Source organism: Pseudochaenichthys georgianus, chromosome 19 (assembly GCF_902827115.2).
Source record: "Pseudochaenichthys georgianus chromosome 19, fPseGeo1.2, whole genome shotgun sequence".
Classification (NCBI taxonomy): Eukaryota; Metazoa; Chordata; class Actinopteri; order Perciformes; family Channichthyidae; genus Pseudochaenichthys; species Pseudochaenichthys georgianus.
Window position 1 is genome coordinate 27,662,067 of NC_047521.1, and position 24,870 is coordinate 27,686,936.

The window sequence follows — 24,870 nt, forward strand, 5'->3', positions numbered from 1 at the left end:
TTTCTCAAGTTACAATTTTGTTATTATCATAAAAAATCTAATTAAAGAAATAGATAAAGTTAGGAAACGGACCCACAGTTTTTTTTCTACCCAGCAAACTTTTTCCGATTGAAATGTGTTTGTATATTTGAGCCAATATTTCATTTTCAACCATTTTGCACACGTTACAAAACGTACAAACAAGTGTTGGGCAAAACAAAGTGTATTGGTTACCCGTCTTTCTCACTGTCCTCTAAAGCTTTCCGCATCCCTTACCTCGATAAGATTTCAAACCAAAAACAGTGAACCCTCTCTGTTGAGACTTCGCCTCAGATGCCTTGATCGAAAATAGAAGTGTTTTTTTTGTGTCAGATTTCTTGTTTTTTAGAGCTTTCGTTTTCTCACAGCTGAGAGACGGATTATCTCCGCCTGTGAAAGAGTTGTTTGTGATGTACCGGAGAGGGAAAGAGTAAATACGAGACAGAGGATGGAAAGTAAGAAGGAATCACAAGAGAGGGGAAACTAAATTGAGCTGGATTAAAGTCTCTCTGTCAGTCTGTTGTAGTTTCAGACACTTTAACGACTTACTTTGGGTTTCTTAATTGCACCGTTAACTCCAAAACAGATCTGAGGTCAGTGCGAAGCCTTTGTCACGATCACTCAGCGATCTGTAGATATATCAAAGGTGTATACTACCGCTGCACGAAGACCCGTGGATCATAAAGCTTTGTTTTTAGTATGCAGCACACTTTCCTTCTTCTTCTTTCGTATAACGTTAGATGTCCAACTCGGTGTCGTGTAGCCATGCCCGCATCTCTGGTCCTAGGTGGAAGAGGCTGGCTTCCGAGGGCGGTCTATATAAGGGGCAGATGGTGATTATATGGACAGCGGTCTGCTCAGGGTCGCCGCACCGTCCGCCAAGCCCCACGTCTTCATCGAGGTTTTAAAGCGACCGACCCCAGTTCGTAGACGGTTCAGAGCGGTCCACTGCCGGCGCGGTAGGTCGTCTCCTCCAATGGCGCCATCTCCTGGGTCCCAGATGTAAAGGTGGATTCGGGAGGGCCCGGCTGACTCCCACTCCTGCTTCCAAGCTGCTACCAACCACGCATCTCTGGAGATGTCCTCAGAGGTGGAGTTGAGCATCTCTTGAGCTGCTGTGTTGTAGGGGTGGCGGGACTTGAGTCTGTTTGGAGGTGCTGGAGTTATTGTGGTGTTGGAATAACACTTTCCTTAAAGAGCAGCCGAGATATCCAGCAAAGAGAAGTCATCGCCTCTCGTAACCTTCGAGTGTCCTGCAGGTAAAGAGGAACCGTCCGCGTGCATCGACTTCTATTGGGAAAGTGAAGCTGTGATTATCTTACCCATGCTTGAAGAGTACATCCTTGTGACGCTGGAGAGAAGACGTTTTTATTGGTCTGCAGAAATCTAGCGTTAAAAAGAAGATGGGATTTCGTATAAGTACGTTGTTGTTTTCAATTTGCACCGATAACGCTTCTGATCGCCCGGACACGATGGCGGGATAACGGACCGGAAATAAGCATCATTTCACAAACGATGGTCAATATATTTGACTATGGACCGAAATAACGATGCTCAACGTTTCCCTATAACTTCATTCTTTGCCGTAGTCGTGATGCGGGGAGGAGAAGAGAAGTTAAGTGACGTAGTGTAAAGAAAAATGAAAAGCCTTACGTGTGGAAGTCAAGGTGGATGATCTCCTTAATTTAAGCACGTTACTTTAGTTATATAACGTACTCCACCAATCCATGGTCTTTTTCCTCAACCTAAGTCATATAACACACGCAGCTTGTGTCACATCCACGAAGGTAATATTAACGCGTGTTGAAGTATATCGAACTGCACTACACATTAGACCAAAGACCAGTGCACTCCATTGAAAGGAGACACTAAGAAATCTGTCTCGAGTTCGGAGAGAGAAATGTTCAGACAGAAACCAACGTTGTATTATTCGTGCAAATTCGGCCATTGGATACTCCGGGTGTTTCTCAATCTTTATTTCAAGCACGCTACGTCATCGAGTGCCGCCGAAGGACCGTTCCAATGTCCAGCATACTTGGAATTCTACCGAGCCCGGCGTACTTCGTTTGGAGAAATGTCGAGGCTGCACATGTGTAGACTCTGCGGTCTTAAAATCCCCACAATGCTTTGCGCACGGACCGTAAGGCGGGGCCTCTCATATGACGCACACCTGCACACTTGCTCGCCTGTTCCATTCTTCGTTTTCCGAGGCTAGGAAGTATGCTTGTCTCGCTTCTGAAGCAAGTGACTCGGAAGTGCTACCAAGCAAGCGTACTCGACATTGAGAAACACCCTCAGTGTTTATTTCCCCATCTGGTGTACCGATGAAATGTTACATTTGTAAACGTACTAGAACCTCCAGCTGTTTCTGTTGTATACCTCCAGTGTCACGTTTCTTTCCTTTTCTCTGTTATGTGAAAAACTTCAAGAATAAAACCTTTATATCATTTTTTTTAAGTCAGTTTATTGAACATGTCAGAAACAAAAACATACAACAATAATATATATATATTCTCTTTTTTTTTCTCACTCAAATTAATAATTATAACAAAGTACAACAAAAAAATAAATAAGAAAAATAAGGAAAAAAAATAATAATTCTCAAATAGTCGGTCATGTTCAACAGAGGCAAGAAGAAGCTTAAAAGAACTGTTCTGGTCCTCCCCCCTCTAGCATATATGTTCCTTATAAATAAAACATTAGGTCATCGTCATCAGCGACATGTTCGTCTTGTTAATTTGTTTGCTTTTTGTTTTTTTACAATTACAAGAACTAACAACAAATGGGATTTCACAGGTCCCGTTCATAACCATTCATGATTTGGCTCCTAAATAATACTTTCAGTTTAAATAGACTTGTACAATATTTCATCGTTACACCTTTTGATGAGATGCAGTGAAGTTTGGCATTTGTTCGTACGGGTGGTTTTTTGAAAATGCAGTTTCCTCTCAACGTGTGCATGCTTTCTCTCCGTGTGAAAAGTCCCTGGATATTATGAGGTCATTGTTGATTCGCGGCTTTGAACTTTGGCTTTTGACCGAACTGAAGCATTCTCACCGTTTTCGCCTCTAACATTGACCTCATATTGCTCGACACGACTTTACGTTGCACTTTTCCCACATTAGACACAGCTCTAATATAAGCAGGGCATTAGCATGGAGAGCCACAGCCCTAATCTATGCAGGACACATGCTTCAGTTAACATAATACACGGCAAGTAAAATGAAAGGGTGACAAATTCCCAGAACGTCTATTACTTGTCATGCCTTGTAATTTAGAGTAGCCTTCCCCGGGTGTTTCCCACATTATGTGTTAATGGGAGAAACTGTGATAATGCAGGAACGTGATGAGCACAGCAACTACCAAGCAGCCCTGAAGTCGACTTGCTCGCTAGTTTATTAGCATCTGCTTTGCTTAACCTAGTCTCCCAACGCTTCCCAGGTCGAGGGGAATCACTCTGGGGCTTGATTTACTAGAAGGAAGTGCCTCAGAGATAGACACACCTAACGGCACAACACAAGCACATTAGTCTTTCTCTCACACTCATGGGAAGTATCACTAAAGTAAGTAGTTTAAAAGGAGGTGCATGGTGATTGGGTCCTGAGGCGCAGTTTATCCACTCTGCTACAACAGAGGTCTTACTCACCGGATCCGCTTCAATCCACCTGGCGTCACCACACACACTTTAAAGCAGCCTGAAGAACAAGCAGGAACTCTGAGGGTTGCTAAAGTAAGTTTGTAAGGGAAGGGCAGAGGCGAGAAGAGAGAGGACCGACCCGGAAATAAGCATCGTGAAAGACTCCCTTGATTAAAAGCGATGGGATGGAATTTCCCTGGTGGATTATTGCAGAAAAATAAGCTTTGTAGCAAACACACGTTTATGATACTTACACGTGTAGGTCAGCAGGATAATCTCCACAAAGTAACACCGCTTTATGATTTCTGAAGTTAAAAGCTAATGTTGGGCTGTAAAGGAACTACAGCACGGTCACATGACTTCATGTCACCACCGCTAAGCTAAAGGTGGCTAATGTTGGGCTATAAAGGAACTACAGCACGGTCACATGACTTCATGTCACCACCGCTAAGCTAAAGGTGGCTAATGTTGGGCTATAAAGGAACTACAGCACGGTCACATGACTTCACGTCACCACCGCTAAGCTAAAGGCGGCTAATGTTGGGCTATAAAGGAACTACAGCGCGGTCACATGACTTCACGTCACCACCGCTAAGCTAAAGGCGGCTAATGTTGGGCTATAAAGGAACTACAGCGCGGTCACATGACTTCACGTCACCACCGCTAAGCTAAAGGTGGCTAATGTTGGACTATAAAGGAACTACAGCACGGTCACATGACTTCACGTCACCACCGCTAAGCTAAAGGTGGCTAATGTTGGGCTATAATGGAACTACAGCACGGTCACATGACTTCACGTCACCACCGCTAAGCTAAAGGTGGCTAATGTTGGACTATAAAGGAACTACAGCACGGTCACATGACTTCACGTCTCCACCGCTAAGCTAAAGGCGGCTAATGTTGGGCTATAATGGAACTACAGCACGGTCACATGACTTCACGTCTCCACCGCTAAGCTAAAGGTGGCTAATGTTGGACTATAAAGGAACTACAGCACGGTCACATGACTTCACGTCACCACCGCTAAGCTAAAGGTGGCTAATGTTGGACTATAAAGGAACTACAGCACGGTCACATGACTTCACGTCACCACCGCTAAGCTAAAGGTGGCTAATGTTGGGCTATAATGGAACTACAGCACGGTCACATGACTTCACGTCACCACCGCTAAGCTAAAGGTGGCTAATGTTGGACTATAAAGGAACTACAGCACGGTCACATGACTTCACGTCTCCACCGCTAAGCTAAAGGCGGCTAATGTTGGGCTATAATGGAACTACAGCACGGTCACATGACTTCACGTCTCCACCGCTAAGCTAAAGGTGGCTAATGTTGGACTATAAAGGAACTACAGCACGGTCACATGACTTCACGTCACCACCGCTAAGCTAAAGGTGGCTAATGTTGGACTATAAAGGAACTACAGCACGGTCACATGACTTCACGTCACCACCGCTAAGCTAAAGGTGGCTAATGTTGGGCTATAATGGAACTACAGCACGGTCACATGACTTCACGTCACCACCGCTAAGCTAAAGGTGGCTAATGTTGGACTATAAAGGAACTACAGCACGGTCACATGACTTCACGTATCAACCGCTAAGCTAAAGGTGGCTAATGTTGGGCGTGATGACGTTTAGTCGTCTCATTTAGACACTTGTTAGCAACCTCCCTTTTTAAATTCACCAGTGGGGTATCTACTGACATATTTTATCTCGTAGAACAAAACATGAACATTTCTTCAGCTATTTCAGGATAACAACTAAAAACACATTCAAAAAAGTTCAAAGTCCAGGTTGAGAATAGTCTGTGAAAGATGGTGGAACAAGATGTTTTAGTTCTTAGTTGTTGATTTACAGATTGCCTTCCACAACAGTGAAGTCCTTGGTTTGTGTTTGTGTGAAAATCGTCCGTAGAAACCACACCGAAGCTCTCTTTTTGTCGATGTTTACAACCCAAGGCAAGTCAAAACAATTGACCCGCAGCCAATATAATAACGACAACAATTCACTTGCCAGATTCTCCCTGGAGAGCATGTAAGTGTCTGTATTGGGCTTCAGCGTGGTTCACCTGTGAATTATGTCACTGTCCTTGCATGACAACACTTTACATATTCCAACTTTTGTTACCGTCCCCTTGACCTTTGACCTCTGGGATCAGGTAGTTAAAGAGGGAGGTTGCCTCCAGTGACTGATCCCAGGTCAGGTCTGATGAGATGCAGCAGGGATCTCAACTCGACTCAGAAACGGACATTTCCACGTGTGCCTTCCTCTAACTCTTTGTATGTCTTTGTGTGTCAAGGGAGAGGATTCAAAGCCGCCTTCGGAGATCGGTTCCTGTGCTCGAAGTATGGAGGATGTTCACGGCAGCAAGAAGGATGTATCAGCGTCTGCAGGTGAAATGACTCGATGCTCGAAAAGGAAATGCAAAGGACTGAACACAACATTCATATTATATACCATTTCACGAAAGTACTGCTTGTGTATCAATGATTCATCCCGTGGTACCTCGAGTTCCTGAAGGAGACTTTGCGTTTCCTGCATGCCTCCAAGGTGTATCCAAAAACATAGAAAGTTCTTGAAGGATTAAAGTACGTAATAAGAAACTCTATCGTCAGTTTACGAACTCTCACGTCTCCTGTATCCTGCTATAACTCCTCCGAAGTCCAACGTGTTTTAAATGTCAATGTTCGAGGTCAAATGCAAAGTTAAGTGGACTTGGATTGTTCTGAACGAGCCCTGTACGAGTGTGTAAATTGGTTTTCTGATATACTTTTGCTGTGTGTCCCATTAACGTCCATTTATCAAGACATGTCAGTGTCTCCATCGACACAGGGGTGACGGACAGATACACTAATGATCATTGTGGGGGTGAAATATTCCTCTGGCTTTCTCGTTCCCTCATACCGTGTTTCTCTCACATAATGGATGCTTAAAGGCGGGGTGGGTACGTTTGAGAAACCGGCTCGAGATACACTTTTTGTTATATTCCATGGAATGCTCTTAACATCCCGATAGCAATGAATATCTCAAAAATCCATAAAGAAATATCATCAGTCGAAGCCGTGGCGCTGTAAAAAGCACGACCAATCATCTGAGCCGGCTAAAGTAACTGGATGCCCTACCTGCCTGTCAGCCTTCCATCTGGGCACACACTTACCTCGTGCCTCATTGGTCGTGTGTGTGGGGGAGGGGCTCTGTGAGGAAGTGGCAGATTTCTTCCGGCTGTGTATTTTCAAATTCTAGCCACTCGAGCTGGTTCCTCCATTCTTACCCCACCTTTAAGTGTGTGACAGAGTTTCTGAACGGATACTCTGATATAGTTAACTTCCATTTATCAAAACACAACATTTCCCTCAACAATGCATGATACCGCAGGGGCGATTGATAGAGACACACATGCTCACTTTGGGTGTACACTTGTCCTGTCCCCTCCTCATCTGTGTCCGATGCCCGATCACGCTGTGCTCTCCTTGCAGCAAAGCAGCCGCCCCATCTATACTTCCTCACACGCCAGTTCCCATACCCTCTAATTACCATTCGCACGGACTAAACAAGCCCCATGGAAACGCTCCCGTCTGCAGAACGACTCTCAGGCGTGCAGTACCCCCCCCCCCCCCCCCCCCTTCAGATGCTCTGTTTGAAACTGCTTACTTTGCTGGAAGAAAATACTTCTTCGAATAAAGACGGAGGAATTAGCGTTATTAAAGTCGCATGGCTCTCCGCCATGGCACGTGTTTGTGTTGCTGCCAAACACAATATCCTCTCCCACGCGTCCCATAAGATGAATGCCCTGCTGAAAGATTCATGTTGTTCAATAACAGAAAGAGGCATCCATTTTTAAGTATGCTTCTTCTTTTCTGAGGCTGAAGTCCTCTGGCACTGCTTCCTCTTTGTATTCATGTCAGCACTTTCATTCACTTCCACGCAGCTTTAGTATCGACTTTTCTCTGATCTGGCCCTTCTTAACGTCATCTTGAATGTGTCTCCTCTACCTTCACAGTAAGCCCTCATCCTCTTTTCTGAACTCAACACTCATATTATATGTATATATATATATTCCATCCATCCATCTTCTCCCGCTTCCCCGTGGTCGGGTCTCGGGTATCAGTTCCAGCAGAGAGCCCCAAACGTTCCTTTCCCCTCATCAACCAGCTCTGACTGGGGGGTCCCAAGGCGCTCCCAGGCCAGAAGAGATATAATCCCTCCACCTGGTCATAGGTCTACCCCTCGGTCTCCTCCCAGCTGGACGTGCCTGGAACACCTCCCTAGGGAGGCGCCCAGGTGGCATCCTTACTAGGAGCCCAAACCACCTCGACTGGCTCCTTTCGACGCGAAGGAGGAGCGGCTCAACTCCGAGTCCCTCCCTGATGACCGAACCTCTCACCTCATCCCTAAGGGAGACGCCAGCCACCCTGCGGAGGAAACCCATCTCCACCGCTTGTACCATTTCACAAAAATACTGATTATCGATTATTCATCCCGTGGTACCTCGAGTTCCTGAAGATAACGTTGAGTTTCTTGCGTGCCTCCAAGTGTATCCAAAAACATAGAAAGATCTTGAAGGATTAAAGTAAATATGGACGTAATGAGAAACTCTACTATCAGTTTACGAACTCTCACAACTCCTGCAGTTCAATCCAAGTCAAGTCATGTATCTTTCCACCTTCTGTTCACCACTGACTCTGACTCTCTGTATCCGTCTCTCCTCTCCGAGTAGTAGTATTTAGCCCTGGTCTTCTTTAACGCTCATTCCTGTTGCTGTTAGCGAGTAAATCTGACTTGTTCTTCCTGTTTGTATTCATGTTAGCACTTTAATACGGCTTGTGTACCTACTTCTTTCTGATCAGGCCCTTCTATAAGTAATCTGTAATGCATGATGTGTCTCCTTTACCTTCACATTACGCCCTGGTCCTGTTTAACGCTCTTCCACCCTCTGTCTCCGTCTCTCCTTCACTAGTAGTGCCTGTAAACGGTCACGTGGACCTGAAGACGAGCCTCACTCCGCCCGTTATCACCCACACGGCTGCCACCCCCATGGCGGTGCTGAAGTTACCCGTCGGAGGAGACCCCATCCTGGGCTTCGAGTCCCGAAGAGGCAGCAACGTCTCCATGGAGCCGGCCTGCTACGACAAATCACCGGTTTGTAGATTCAGTAATATTCTCGTCAACACGATAAAACAAAACTATGAACGTGGGTAAATTAACTTTCAACGAGACTATTTTTTTATCTATTGAACATGTTAGTGCGCTGAACTTTAAATCAGGGGATCACAGGTTCAAGCCCCACTGCATGTCGTTGTGTCCCTGAGACCCTTCAACGCAAAATGTGATGTAATGCTGAAAACTAAGATGTACTAGTCCAAAAGCTTTTGCAGTTTATAAATGTAATAACTGTGCTCAAGGATGTCACCAAGCCAACATAAGTACACATGTACAAGAGTAAAGACTAACAACTTTATCAAACTTGCATTTCATTGAAGACTATGGGTGTTTCTCAATGTCGAGGAAGGATGCTGCAGAGCCACTATGTCAAGGACGCTACGTCATCGAGTGCCGCCGAAGGACCGTTCCAATGTCCAGCATACTTGCTATTCTACCGAGGCCGGCGTACTTCTGCGGGAAATTTCGAGGCTGCACATGAGTAGACTCCGCGCTCTTAAAATCCCCACAATGCTTTGCGCACGGACCAACTTCCCCAAATCTGTGGCGGAAATCGTGCTCGATTTAAGGCGGGGCCTCGCATATAACGCACACCTGTTCCAGCATTCTTCCTTGTCCGAGGCTAGGGAGGATTCTTGCCTCGCTTCTGAAGCAACTGACTCGGAGGTACATGTACATGCTACCAAGCCAGCCTCCTCGACATTGAGAAACACCCTCAAATAGACAAAGGAACACTAAGAAAAAAGCATTTCAGAGTTTTGCAATGCAAGAATCCGGGGCTGGGATGTCACAAAAACAACAACATCGTCACATGGACCGGGACAAAGAATACAAACGGACCAAAATAAAATGTTATTGGAGATGAAGAATAAACAAAATCAGTTAAATAAACTCTGCAATAACAGCATGTTGCGGGTCATAAGGGTAATAACTGCAGCAGGAAGTCACGAAGCCAACATTAGTACATGTATACGGAGACAAGTGTTACTCCGTAGTGTCTCTCAGAGTGAAGTCGCGGTAAGTGTCCCGCTGATGGAGGTCGTAATGATTGATGAAGATTCATGCGGCTCCGACACTTTACTCCGCGCTGCCACTCCTCCTCTGACAGACTGGTGATGGGATAAAGAGCTGGAGAATAAGCCCAGATCTCCACATCTGCGCCTGTCCGCACAAATCTGTATTCTACTCAGATCACGTCGGAACGACTCGGCTCGCTGTGTCGGCATGAAGGAAGGACATTGCTAGGGTTTGTAGAAACAAGATCAACATGTTTCCATGCTGTCCCTCGTGGAAGACCTTTATCCTGACCTGCTTTCACAATACAATCATTAGGCTAAATTAAAGTTCTACAAAGAAGCTAACATTGGAAAGACTCCATAAAGTACAAAACACTTAACACTCACCAAATACCCTCAAACGAGTCTCCCCTACGAAGTTCGGGACAAATCCCGATGGGCCAGTACTGAAGTGGGCCGGGCGGAGAAGTCACTAGCACCCCCTTACTTGCGGTACCGAGGTGGGCCGGCGGTACCGAAGTGGGCCGGGCGAGAGTGCCGGGCTGATTTGTAGTCCCAGTCCGCCCCTGCACAGACATACGACTAGCTAGCTCGCGAACAACATGTATTTACTACACAAGCTAGCTCTTGTTAGCTATCTTTCTAACTAGTTATCAAATGTTAAATATCAAGCTAATAAGCTAAGCAAGCAAATTAAACCTGTCTCACTAGCTATCAAGGAAACATAAGCTATCTTCTGTATCCGACGAGCTCTTGCCAAATGTGGTTGCTCTCATAGTTTGTGTTCTAGTTATTATGTATTTCCCCCATGGTCAAACGTACGGTGCGGAAGTGTGTCTACCCTTTTGGCAATGAGAGTATTTATAAAATTGTCCACTTTTGCTTTTGGTAATCCAACCGAAAAACAAGCAACTGTTAGCTATTGTTAGAAATTAAAATCAATGTTTCGATGGCATAATGTAGCTTAAACATACCGTCAGTTTAAATGCTGTTTTATAAACCAGAAGTTCCCGCGCACAACCAGTTGTTGAGCTTTTATTCTGAAAATCCTTCATCTCCGGTTAGCATTAGCATGTGGCTAATATACCATTTAGAGGTGAATTTAGTAGCGATATGACACGGAGTGTTGCACACCGAAACCTACTGATTTCAACACCACAACTATAGACGTCGAGATATTATTATTGCTGAATATTAAATAAAGTTACAGTTTATTTGAATACGTTTTTGATAGTTAACACAATCAATCTAGCACAACTTATTCAAGTATAACACCTCACATGCAACAGTCTTCCACAAGTAAAGGTCGATAAAGCTGGTGACGCTAAGCAAAGTAATAATAATAATAGATTACATGTATTATAGCACCTTTCAAGGGACCCAAGGCCACTTTGCATGGTGTGAAGAAACAAACAAACAAGTTGCAAGAACTAGCATTTCTGCCCTAAAACGGTAGTTGAAACCTAAGTAAGGCGACATCGAGGTGCCAAAGAAGGTGGATAACTTGTTTAAATAAATGCAATTCAGAGTAGAACAACTTGTTTAACTTGTTCATCATTCTCTCCTTCTCCTGGTCCTCTTCCTGCTGCAGACCAGCAACTCAGAGTGCAATAGGGATGCATACCGGTATCCGGTATTACCGAAATACCGGTTACTGGTGGCTACGGTGTACCGTACCGAAATCAGATCCGGTTTCGATACTTTAAAAAATGTTTTTTATTTCAAAGCGAGTCCGTGGCCCGTGATGGCGGGAGTTATAAATTAGATTGCATAATCGTTTTTCTTCATATTTTATGTATTTTTCATTGTTTGTTCAATACTAGAAAGGTAAGTTCCACAAATGATCTGTGGTGGGATTTGTTTCTCTCACCAGTGAAGGCAAATGTTGATTTTAAAGATGAGATTTGTTTGTTTGTGCAATGCCGAGATCTCATGACCTTTATTCTATTATGTATTTGTTCTCTAGTCGAATCTCAGGTTTAACATTAATCATAACGGAGCTATAACGGTCTGTTTGCATTGACAAGATGTGCTATTCATGCGGCACGCCTGATGTGTTATAAAAGATATTCCATCATCGGTTTTCTTCATATTTGTTATGTATTTTTCATTGTTTGTTCAGTACTGAGAGGTCCAAGAAGTCCCACAACTGAATTTAATATTCATTTGACATGTCAACTATATCGTAAAGCGCTTCATGGGAGTAATTGTGGGATGATACATTTTCAAAGTATCACGATATGTATCGGTTGAGTATCGGTATCGTTCAGTGGTATCGGTATCGTAAAAAAGTCAACGATATGCATCCCTAGAGTGCAATAACTTTAGCTTTGTATCACTGTCCCTGCTCTGAAGTGTCTTGATAACTTGTAAGCATCCATCTGACTCTCGCCCTCTTCCTGCTGCAGACCAGCTCCTCCTCTCCGGCGCCCATCGGTTGGACGAGCCGTCGCTCCAGCTGGAACAGTTTGAGTCGAGCCCCGTCTCTCAAGAAGAAGCCGCAGCAGTCTGGAGAGCGACGGTCCCTCCTTTCTGGGGAGGGGGGGTCCAGCTCTGAGGAAGGAGAAGGAGGAGGAGAAGGAGAAGGAGGAGGAGGAGGAGGAGGAGGAGGAGGAGGAGGAGGAGGAGGAGGAGGAGGAGGAGGAGGAGGAGGAGGAGGAGGAGGAGGAGGAGGAGGAGGAGGAGGAGGAGGAGGAGGAGGAGGTTTGATGGAAGAAGATAACGCCTCTCTGGTCAGGACCGACTCCATGTCTCAGAAAGCGCCTCGACACCGGAGGATGGAGTCGTTGGAGACCAGGAGCTCCATGGAGTTGCCTCCTGATGTCCTGCTGCAGGTAATTACTCTGGGCATTACAGTTACAACTCTGCTGATACTAACAAACTGTAACTGTTATTGCACGTCTTAAAGATTAGATATCGTCACTTTTTTGTCCCCAAAGTAAGGTGCAACCGGCAAAGGGGTTGTTTTTAGTCCCTTCATATATCAAAGGTGTGTTATGGACCAATCAGTTCCAACTCCTATACCTGTACAAATCATCTGCACCTGCTGGTGGATTTGGCCAAATCAAGAAGTGTCTTTCTTTTCTTGCACATTTGTTTTTGAGCTCATCCAAAAGTAACACAGAGTAATCATGGTTTTGTTTTGTCTAGGTGCCGAATCTGCACCGCTCAGCCAGCATGCTCAGCTCCAGACCCCCCTCTCTGGGTCACCTCCGGACCCCAGAACACAGCGACTGCAACGGGAAGGGCTCTCCTGCATCATTAGGTCCCACACATGTCTCTCTGGAGGACAACACTGAGGACGAGAACGCAGAGGAAGAAGCTAACCTGGTCAGTGTGTGAGCCTGAGTGCACGCTAGCATCTTTTTAGTCATGTGACCGTGCTGTAGTTCCTTTATAGCCCAACATTAGCCGCCTTTAGCTTAGCGGTGGTGACGTGAAGTCATGTGACCGTGCTGTAGTTCCTTTATAGCCCAACATTAGCCTCCTTTAGCTTAGCGGTGGTGACGTGAAGTCATGTGACCGTGCTGTAGTTCCTTTATAGCCCAACATTAGCCTCCTTTAGCTTAGCGGTGGAGACGTGAAGTCATGTGACCGTGCTGTAGTTCCTTTGTAGCCCAACATTAGCCACCTTTAGCTTAGCGGTGGTGACGTGAAGTCATGTGACCGTGCTGTAGTTCCTTTATAGCCCAACATTAGCCACCTTTAGCTTAGCGGTGGTGACGTGAAGTCATGTGACCGTGCTGTAGTTCCTTTATAGCCCAACATTAGCCACCTTTAGCTTAGCGGTGGTGACGTGAAGTCATGTGACCGTGCTGTAGTTCCTTTATAGCCCAACATTAGCCTCCTTTAGCTTAGCGGTGGTGACGTGAAGTCATGTGACCGTGCTGTAGTTCCTTTATAGCCCAACATTAGCTGCCTTTAGCTTAGCGGTGGTGACGTGAAGTCATGTGACCGTGCTGTAGTTCCTTTATAGCCCAACATTAGCCTCCTTTAGCTTAGCGGTGGTGGCGTGAAGTCATGTGACCGTGCTGTAGTTCCTTTATAGCCCAACATTAGCCTCCTTTAGCTTAGCGGTGGTGGCGTGAAGTCATGTGACCGTGCTGTAGTTCCTTTATAGCCCAACATTAGCCTCCTTTAGCTTAGCGGTGGTGACGTGAAGTCATGTGACCGTGCTGTAGTTCCTTTATAGCCCAACATTAGCCTCCTTTAGCTTAGCGGAGGTGACGTGAAGTCATGTGACCGTGCTGTAGTTCCTTTATAGCCCAACATTAGCCTCCTTTAGCTTAGCGGTGCTGACGTGAAGTCATGTGACCGTGCTGTAGTTCCTTTATAGCCCAACATTAGCCGCCTTTAGCTTAGCGGTGGTGACGTGAAGTCATGTGACCGTGCTGTAGTTCCTTTATAGCCCAAAATTAGCCTCCTTTAGCTTAGCGGTGGTGACGTGAAGTCATGTGACCGTGCTGTAGTTCCTTTATAGCCCAACATTAGCCACCTTTAGCTTAGCGGTGGTGACGTGAAGTCATGTGACCGTGCTGTAGTTCCTTTATAGCCCAACATTAGCCGCCTTTAGCTTAGCGGTGACCGTGCTAATATCAAGATGACTGCATATTGACCATGTTTCTGTTGGCCCTTTAGGACAAACCTTGTTGTATACATACATACTCAACCGTTGTATTAGAACGTTCACATGAGAAGCCTCTAACCCTGGAGAGTACTTGCAGCTCACAAGATAAAACGGTAAAAATATGAATAATGAATGTGTTCTCTATTTCCTGCAGAATCTTGTTTCCAGACTGTTCCTCTGGCTGGAGAAGAAGCAGCCTGATTGGTGCAGACAGAGAGACACCTGGTCAATGTACCTGTTCCCTCCAGAGTCCAGGTAACACCTGTATACAGTCTATACAGTCTATGGGTAACACTCACACTAAAACAGTGGGGAAAGTACATTTACTCAAGTATAATTGTACTTTATATCACATTATACATCATCTCCTAGACCATTCAAATATCTCTTACAATTGACTACATTTATTTTACAGCTTTAGTTACTTAACAAATTATACAGATGTTTACAAAACACATATATTATCTTGTTATGAATTAAATCAGCTGACAATTTGTACAAAAACACCCCATTACTCAGTAAGTAAGCGATTTACTTATTTTTAAAGTATTTTTAAATGTATTTTAAATTGTTTTCCATTGGGTACTTTTCAGTTGGCATCTATAAACATTTATTGTAAAAATATTTTAGATATTTCTGCAAAATGTTATACTTTTAGTACATTTTTTAGATTTCTCTTGATCATTAAAGTAGAAAAAATAGAACATTTTAGATTTTTGTGGTGTGTTTTTAAAATGTTCCCTTGACTTACATTCTATTTTTCAGCATCTACACATTTATTTACCTCCATACCATATAACCTCTTTACCCTGTTCTCTTTTTACTTTCAAATCGGTATTTCAACATATTTTATTACATAAAAACATGGGGTTAGGGTTGTTTTTTGGTGTTCATGTTGCGGTACTTTGGTAGCAGAGTTTTGCCTTCACAGCCACACCCTCTAACAGACGTGGATCAAAGCCTCGGAGGAGGAGGAGGAGGAGGAGGAGGAGGAGGAGGAGGAGGAGGAGGAGGAGGAGGAGGAGGAGGAGGAGGAGGAGGAGGAGGGGGGAAGGATTGAGATAAAACGCCGGAGAAACTCCCTCACTCCCCCCTGACATGGCAGAAAAGTGCAGATAAAACAGACTTCAGAAGTGAGATTGCGAGAGGGAATCGAAGCCGATAAAAGGCAGAAAATGCTGCGCTCACAATGCGGCAAATACAAAAAAAAACTCTGCGATCACAGTCAGCATTATGGGATGTCAAATGCAACGTGAAAAAACCTCGTCTTGCCAAGAAGATAGCTCTATCGTTTTCCTGATAACAAAAAGCTGTCACTGTAAAAGTGCTGAGGTTTCATTTTCAGTATTTCATTTAACTTGAAGCCGCCAACATGTTGTCCAACAACCTCTGAAAGGTAGTGGACTAGAAGTACTAAGAAGCAATACATGAAAATACTCAGTCCCACTAAATTGTACTTTTTTCATCAGCAGGAGAGGACTCTTTAAAGTAGAGACACTACATACTGATATACACCTGAACATCAGCTGGATAGGACTCTTTAAAGTAGAGACACTACACACTGATATACACCTGAACATCAGCAGGAGAGGACTCTTTAAAGTAGAGACACTACATACTGATATACACCTGGACATCAGCAGGAGAGAACTCTTTAAAGTAGAGACACTACATACTGATATACACCTGGACATCAGCAGGAGAGAACTCTTTAAAGTAGAGACACTACATACTGATATACACCTGGACATCAGCAGGAGAGGACTCTTTAAAGTAGAGACACTACATACTGATATACACCTGAACATCAGCAGGAGAGGACTCTTTAAAGTAGAGACACTACATACTGATATACACCTGAACATCAGCAGGAGAGGACTCTTTAAAGTAGAGACACTACATACTGATATACACCTGAACATCAGCAGGAGAGGACTCTTTAAAGTAGAGACACTACATACTGATATACACCTGAACATCAGCAGGAGAGGACTCTTTAAAGTAGAGACACTACATACTGATATACACCTGAACATCAGCAGGAGAGGACTCTTTAAAGTAGAGACGCTACATACTGATATACACCTGAACATCAGCAGGAGAGGACTCTTTAAAGTAGAGACGCTACATACTGATATACACTTGAACATCAGCAGGAGAGGACTCTTTAAAGTAGAGACACTACATACTGATATACACCTGAACATCAGCAGGAGAGGACTCTTTAAAGTAGAGATGCTACATACTGATATACACCTGAACATCAGCAGGAGAGGACTCTTTAAAGTAGAGACACTACATACTGATATACACCTGAACATCAGCAGGAGAGGACTCTTTAAAGTAGAGACGCTACATGCTGATATACACCTGAACATCAGCAGGAGAGGACTCTTTAAAGTAGAGACACTACATACTGATATACACCTGAACATCAGCAGGAGATGACTCTTTAAAGTAGAGACACTACATACTGATATACACCTGAACATCAGCAGGAGAGGACTCTTTAAAGTAGAGACACTATATACTGATATACTGAACATCAGCAGGAGAGGACTCTTTAAAGTAGAGACACTTCATACTTACTTTTCCTGTCCAAGATCCGTCGTTTTAGAAACTGCAGAACGTTTCTCTTTATGGGCGTGTTCGCACCACCGTAAAAACGTTTCAAGTAATTTATTTTCTCTCAAGTCGCAGGTCATGAAAACAGTGACTCGAGTCGATTCAAGTCCACGTCACGATACCTGGAGAACTACAGATTAATATTTTTTTGTTTCATCACCTCCGTTGGCCATTGAAAAGGTTAATTGGGAAAGCTCCATGCGTTCTGTTGTTGCCGGAGTCTGAGGAGACGTGAAGGATTTTGGGTTTCATCGCAGCGGGTCTCCAGGTTCTGTTCGTCTCTGAGACTGACAGCGAGGACACGGACTCTGCATGGAGTCTTTTTTCCGGCCTCGAAACCAACGAGGAGCCCCCGCTGTGCTCAAAATCACATCAAGAGACAGCAGTGGGGGGGGGGGGGGGGAGTCCAGCTGTTTTCACATGGACCAGATTCACCTCAACCTGCCTTTCAGATTTGTGTGTCGGTGCTCAAGACTACAGATTACTGAAAGAGCGGAAACTATAATAGTAATATTAATAAATATATTAATGATTATAAAAAATACAAAATATAATAACAATAATAATAATTAAAGGAAAACAATTATATTATATTATAAAGATAATAATTAAAGGATAACAAATATATAATTATAAGATAAAAATCGAAATAGGACACAAATAATAATAATTATAATAATAATTAAACAACAACACAAAATATAATATAAAAACTATTGACATGATTTTTTTTATTATTAATAATAATAATAAACATTTAATGCAAGTCAGATGTGAAAATGTATATATCTGATTATATTATAGAAAGTATACTTGATAAATGTGAATCCAAAAAAGTCAAATAAAGATAATAAATACAATAACATTTTCTAAAGTTAGCGAAAGATACAGCATCCAGTACGACAGAAATACAATAAAATAATATGATGAATAAACAATTAACGTAAAAAACATCAGTAGGCTACTAGTGAACTTGGGATATTGCAAATAAATGTTAAAATTAAAATCCAGCTTCCATTCTTGTATTTCTTGTTAGTGTGTTTTGGGAGGTTTGGGACTTTAGCGTATAAAACCTACCTCACTAACAGCGCATTTCCACTACAGCGCGGTCTAAGCGTGCCGTGCCCAGCCCGTTTTTGGGTGCCTTTCCACTCGGTGTAGTTCCGGCTAGCGGGTACTTTTTCACAGTTTTCTGGCTCTCCAACATCGAGGTTCTTTCCGGGCCAACAACCGGGCTGAGAATGCTAAACTAGTGACGTGAGTGGCTACAACTACAACAAAATGAACATATTTGACCGTGATTTAATTGTAATACACGTTTCAAAATAATACCGAAGTAACAACGTACTGATACCGGTTAGTAAGAACCATGAATTAATGCTTTGACAAGTCTGCAGACGAAAAACCTTTTAAAATGCGTGTTTTCTGAATGGAGATCGGCTAAGCTAACGTTATAAATGCTCCGACCGTCCACACTCGCAACAACGGCCTACAGACATAAATAAACCAGCGACTGCATTCTCCATGACACAGACAGTCTGTGGTTTGTACTTGTTTAACTTCTGTCTAGTTTCTGAACAGATATGAGGAGCTGTGAGCTCTGAGCGCTAACAGCTAACGGCTAATGTTGGTTTTGTGTTTCGCATTGAAGATGACGTCACGGCTCCACCTACACTGCGTTACTATAGTTACCGCCCCAGCCACTAAACTGTAATGGAAGCGCAGCATAAAGTGAGCCTAATGAGGCCTAGCCATACCGTACTAAGCCGAGCGAGGCCCTGCAGTGGAAAAGCGCCATAATTGTATTTCTTGGGACTTTTGAAGTACATCCAAAGCCTGCTGTTGGGGGACGTGAGACTGAATGCAGATACGACGCAGAGAAGGAATAGAACAAATAGACAGCAGGGGTTTTACAGTTACCGTAAACATTGATCTCTGTTGTTGATTTTATGTAGAAACTTTCTTTGTTGCTGCTTTTCATACGACCGCCTATAGCTGCAGGGAACATGAAATGCCATCTGCCCGCTCTCCCCTGGAAAGCAATCATCCAGCATTCAAGGAAGTGATGCGGCTTTGTGTCTCTCGTTGGTTTGTAAATGCACAGAAGAAGAAAAAGAAGAAGTGGGTAATTAGCACGAGCGCCTCTTATCTGTTGTGCTCAAAGTGACACTTCCTCAGATCCAGGCAGAGGCAGCATGTCACACCAACGCCTACACGGACAAAGTGGCGATGCGAAAACACCCGAGATGTTAAAAGACTGGGAGGAAATGTAAAGGAAGTGAAGACGCTTCGCTGAGAGTGTGTTGATGGTGTGAAAATCAGGGAATGTATTGGAAAAAGGTGTCGAATGTCGAGATGCTAAATCAAGAAGTGGAGGAAAAGCTGGAAGATAGAGAGCATGCATCCATTTATATATTCACTCAAACGTATACTCGAATGTACCACAATTCAGAGATACAAAGTGTCTTAGTCACATTCTCCAGATGAAAGCACAGGAAACTCTTCAATTTGACAAAAACAGCTTCGGGAAAAAGTAAAAAGACCACTGAAAATGTTTTTGCGTTAAATGAGGTCTGAGATTTTGTACAAGAGTATCAATCAATCAACCAACCAATCAATCAATCAATCAATGGTTATTTATAGCCCAATATCACAGATGTTACATTTGTCTCAGTGGACTTAACAGTTTGTACCAGGGTTTCCGTTAGCCGGTAATTACCGTTTTTTAGCTCGTAAAATTTATAAAAAACCGGTAAATTCAAAACCTGACGGTCAACATGTCTGGTAATAATTAGGGAGGCTCCGATCGATCGGCCGCCGGTCATTATCGGCCGATATTCACTCTTAATAGTTTGATCGGTGCTCTCTATAAAGGCCGACCAGGAGAGCTGGGTCTGATCGATATGGACATAAACGCGAGTGAAGTGTAACCGGAGCGAGAGAGAGATCAGATCAGCTGCTGAGTCTGACCGAGACACGCAGCTCTGCATGATCACCTGAAGCCCCGCCCTCTGTTTAGCGAGCTGCAGGAGCTGCTTGAGAAACTGACGGGCTGTCAGGAGAGAGGGAGAGAGAGGGAGAGAGGGAGAGAGAGGCTCCGTTTCTCCCGTGTTATTATTCAAAGTTGATGTAAACTTCTGAATAATGTACGTTATCTACTACAAGTAGTTTGTTTGAATGTAATAATTATGTTGTTTGTTGTTTGTGGAATCATTTATTGAAAAATGAATCTGAATTTTTCGATCTGTTACGATTATAAACTGAAGCAATATAAAAATGAGCCCGTGAACTGAGTTTTAAACTGAAGCATATCTGCTCATAGTCCGGTAATTACCTGCTAACGGAAACTCTGCTACACAACTATTATTATTATTATTGAAATATGACCGGTAAGTTTCAAATTAGTCCGGTAAAATAAATTCTGCCCGGACATTTGACCGGCGAGGAAAAATCCTAGCGGAAACCCTGGTTTGTACAGAATATCAGTATGACAATACGACACCCTCTGTCCTTAGACCCTCTGTCCTCAGACCCTCTGTCCTTAGACCCTCTGTCCTCAGACCCTCTGTCCTCAGACCCTCTGTCCTTAGACCCTCTGTCCTTAGCCCCTCTGTCCTTAGACCCTCTGTCCTCAGACCCTCTGTCCTTAGACCCTCTGTCCTTAGACCCTCTGTCCTCAGACCCTCTGTCCTTAGACCCTCTGTCCTCAGACCCTCTGTCCTCAGACCCTCTGTCCTTAGACTCTCTGTCTTTAGACCCTCTGTCCTCAGACCCTCTGTCCTCAGACCCTCTGTCCTTAGACTCTCTGTCTTTAGACCCTCTGTCCTCAGACCCTCTGTCCTCAGACCCTCTGTCCTTAGACTCTCTGTCTTTAGACCCTCTGTCCTCAGACCCTCTGTCCTTAGACCCTCTGTCCTCAGACCCTCTGTCCTTAGACCCTCTGTCCTCAGACCCTCTGTCCTTAGACCCTCTGTCCTTAGGCCCTCTGTCCTCAGACCCTCTGTCCTTAGACCCTCTGTCCTCAGACCATCTGTCCTTAGACCCTCTGTCCTCAGACCCTCTGTCCTTAGACTCTCTGTCTTTAGACCCTCTGTCCTCAGACCCTCTTTCCTCAGACCCTCTGTCCTCAGACCCTCTGTCCTTAGACCCTCTGTCCTCAGACCCTCTGTCCTTAGACCCTCTGTCCTTAGACCCTCTGTCCTCAGACCCTCTGTCCTTAGACCCTCTGTCCTTAGACCCTCACATCGTACAAGGAAACACTTCCGAAGAAAACCCCCAGTTTTAAGGGAACATGGAGAAACCTCAGGGAGAGCAGCAGAGGAGGGATCCCTCTCCAGGACGGACAGACGTGCAATGGATGCCGTGTGGAAATACAAGAGATAATACATGTTACAGCATATAGACCGAATATTAGGAAATGCATGTGAGGTAAGGTACGTTTATTTATAAAGCACATTTCAGATGCAGAGGCAATTCAAAGTGTTTTACATGATCATTAACACATGATAGTAGAACAGAGAGGAACACAATACATAAACATGATGGAATAACAGTTTCATAAAACCAATGCATTACTGAGATATAAAATAGTTTAAAAACGATATTGTAAATACGGTAAGTGCTAAAACAAGTTAAAAGGCTTCTGGGTAAGCAGCTGAAAAAAGTAGTGTTTTTAGCCTCGACTTAAAATGACTCAGCGTTGGTGAAGACCTCAGGTTTTCTGGAAGTTTATTCCATTTGTGGGGAGCATAAAAACTAATGTGTCTGTAATAAGAAGATGAATCCACGAAGATGTCAACAATCCTGTGGGAGCCATCAGGGAAGTATTGTGATGAGAGTCAGCCACGACTCGAAGTCCAGGACTCAGATCAGGACTCAGGACTCACGGTGCGTCCACACAGCAGCTTTTCAAAAATCTTGAACATCTTGGAGCTGGGCGTGTCTGACAGCTTGGGGATTTTATTCCAGCAACGCGACCAACAACCAATCACATGAATCTCCCGCCCCCGACATACAAAGCAAAAATCCCCGGGGATTTTTTGCGAACAATATATATATATATAAAAACTCCCCAAACAGGCGAAAACCTACCAGTTTCACCCACTGTCTCCATGCCTGGTTCCTCCGGTTTGTATCCCGTTAATAGTTTGGTCGTAAAGAACCGGATGATTTGCTACCGTAATTTCTCGTTTGGAATATGAGGAAATGAACTGCAGTCTGGTTCTCCCTGCTTACACGCGGTTTGATTGGCTAGTCAGATTTGCATAAACGTGTTTGATTGGCTGGCGCTTCCAGCTCAGCTTCAAAAGTTGAACATTGCTCAACTTTTGAATCCTGGAAATCCTGGAAATCTTCGGTTCGCTCCCCCACAATGCAGTTCGGCGAAAAGCGAGGCAAAGTGACGTCATCCCCATTCAAAGTCAATGGGCAGAGAAGCGTTGGAAGCGGTGGAAGATTTGTTTAAAGCTGCTGTGTGGACGTACCGTCAGGATCAGCCTCGACCCAGGATCCAAAAAGAAATGTTGGGGAAGCTGGATTATTGGGAACATGAGAGTACACAGGTACAGACAGAGAGAAGGAAGAAGTAAGGTGTCCCCCGACAGTCTAAGCCTATAGCAGCTAAACTAGGGGCTGAGAAGTATTGAAACACACTTATTGACATTTAAAAAGTATAAATCTAACTGTAATCAATATCTAAGGTGATTAAGTCAACTATCATTTGCTAAAAATAACAATAAATGCCATACCTATTAGGCAACAGACTGTATAGTGATTGAATATTATGTAATGTAATCAACATTACCTCAGCTCTGTGTAACTGTGATTGTCAGTCATGTTTAAAAAGTGCTATTTTCATTAACCTGTTTAGCCCCCAAGCCTGTTTTTCAGGTTTCAGGCTCGAAAATGACATTCCCAGAACAAATGACCATATCTTCTAAAAGGGTTAAATTAATATTTGTTATCAAAGTAATGATAAACCTGTGAGTTGGATATAGAAAAGTCAGAATCAATATAGATGTTTTTTATGTTAAAGAAAATTCAGATTGATCACAGTAAAAAACTGTAAATTATAGTGTCCGTCCAAAATATATTTTGCACTTATAGTGAAAAGAAAACTAACCTTGGATGATGGTAAGGTAGACTAAAAGCTTTAGGAATCCAAAGTACAACATATAATAAGCACCCTGTATCAAGATTGATGCAAAACAAGTGATATTTGACCTTTTTAGACGTATTTAGCAAAACAAACCTCTTCAAGATGCAATCTTGTTGCAGAGCGTAGGAATATCCCTGCTCTGACTTCTAGAAACGGAAACGCAGTTTTATTGCTTAAAAATTATCAGAACATTTCAAAGGGGACACAGCCACATTGGATTAACCTATGGATTAACTACAGCATCGTTTTTATCGTTTTAATGCCATTGAAGACCAGTTTATACCAGACAAAGACGAAGGTAAACCATGTTAGCGTTGTGGGCTACCTAGCGCCACTTGTTTTTATGTACGTTTTTGTTGATAACGTCGCGAGTTTGTATCTTTCAGTGTTGCGGTGGGCACCGTTAGATTCGGTGTCTCCTTGCAATCATAAACGATGTGTTGGATGTGCACCTAGGATAAGTAATAAGGGAGCTAGGAGTGATTTTCGGTGCAGTAATAGGTTAGCATTTTTCGTTCGGGGCTAATTCAGAGGGTCACTGTTAGCATTGTGGTTTTTTTGAGAAAACAAAAATGAAAAAGATCAGTTAAATTAGTTTTTTTCCGTTATATGGATATAAAATATTCATAGTTTATTAAATATTAAGGTTCCTTAGACGTTGTTTCCTGCAAATCATGCGATTTCGGCCCCGGAACATATTCATATTTTGAAAAAGATGCTTTATGAAGCGCCTGCAGCTGTCAATGCTTTCATCAGGCTGAAGTGGGCGTGGTTGAATCTAAACTGGGTTGTAAATGTGACAAAAACTCCCAGAAAGGACAGAAAAACTGGACACTAAAGATCTTAAACCAGAGGAGGAACTGGTGTGTGCTTCCATGCGTCCACCCTCCCTTCTGCTGCAGGATAACATATTAATTCTTCAGCATCAACGCTCCGCCGTGCAGATATTAAAGAGGAATTATCTCATTGCACACTGTTTGCAGAACGATCACCACAGTCACATGACACACACTGAATGGAGTCTGCATTTCCAAATAAAGCCAAAACATCCCGATCTGAGCCTGCACATGAAAGCAGATTTGAATGCAGTGTTTAATCCCTCGCCGTATAACAAGCGTCCCCTCTCTCTTTCTCTCTGCTGTCGTGTAATGAAAGTCAGACGTAATTAATGACTGCTAATTCTGCAGCGGTGCATTACAGTCACAGGCTCGTATTACTGTGACAGTGTGGTGGACAGTGTTTCACTAATGTCTTACAGTATTTCATGCTTTATCGAACATGGACTGGAGTCTGGACGGTCTAGATAGGCTTTTGTGTTTTCCAAAATTACATTACATATCATTTGGCTGACACTTTTATCCAAAGTGACTTACAATAAGTTCAAAAAACATAGAATCAAACTCCGACTTTGTGAAATACCTGACCTCTAACTAGCAGCCTGACTGTAGGACTCTCACTAAAGGGCCTTTGAACAATTATTCTAATCAAGCATCATTTGTTGTTATTCTTTTATTTTATGACCACTGTAGTGTCTGATTGCTAATCTTACACCTTTGGATTTTTCTCTTTTAACCAGGAACACTTAAAGGTGGGGTAGGTCATTTAGGAGAAACCAGCTCGAGTGGCTA

General features: G+C 43.5%; 1 protein-coding gene across 1 annotated transcript in view; it reads left to right on the top strand.

The window, feature by feature from the left end:
* cacna1g (calcium channel, voltage-dependent, T type, alpha 1G subunit) overlaps positions 1–24,870 on the top strand; it is a 250,441-nt gene that overhangs the window by 129,577 nt on the left and 95,994 nt on the right. Inside the window, exons 13-18 of the mRNA XM_034107161.2 lie at positions 5,957–6,050; positions 8,615–8,796; positions 12,242–12,411; positions 12,532–12,667; positions 12,984–13,163; positions 14,615–14,715. Of these exons, the coding sequence (XP_033963052.1) occupies positions 5,957–6,050; positions 8,615–8,796; positions 12,242–12,411; positions 12,532–12,667; positions 12,984–13,163; positions 14,615–14,715 (863 nt within the window). The remainder of the gene's footprint in view (positions 1–5,956; positions 6,051–8,614; positions 8,797–12,241; positions 12,412–12,531; positions 12,668–12,983; positions 13,164–14,614; positions 14,716–24,870) is intronic.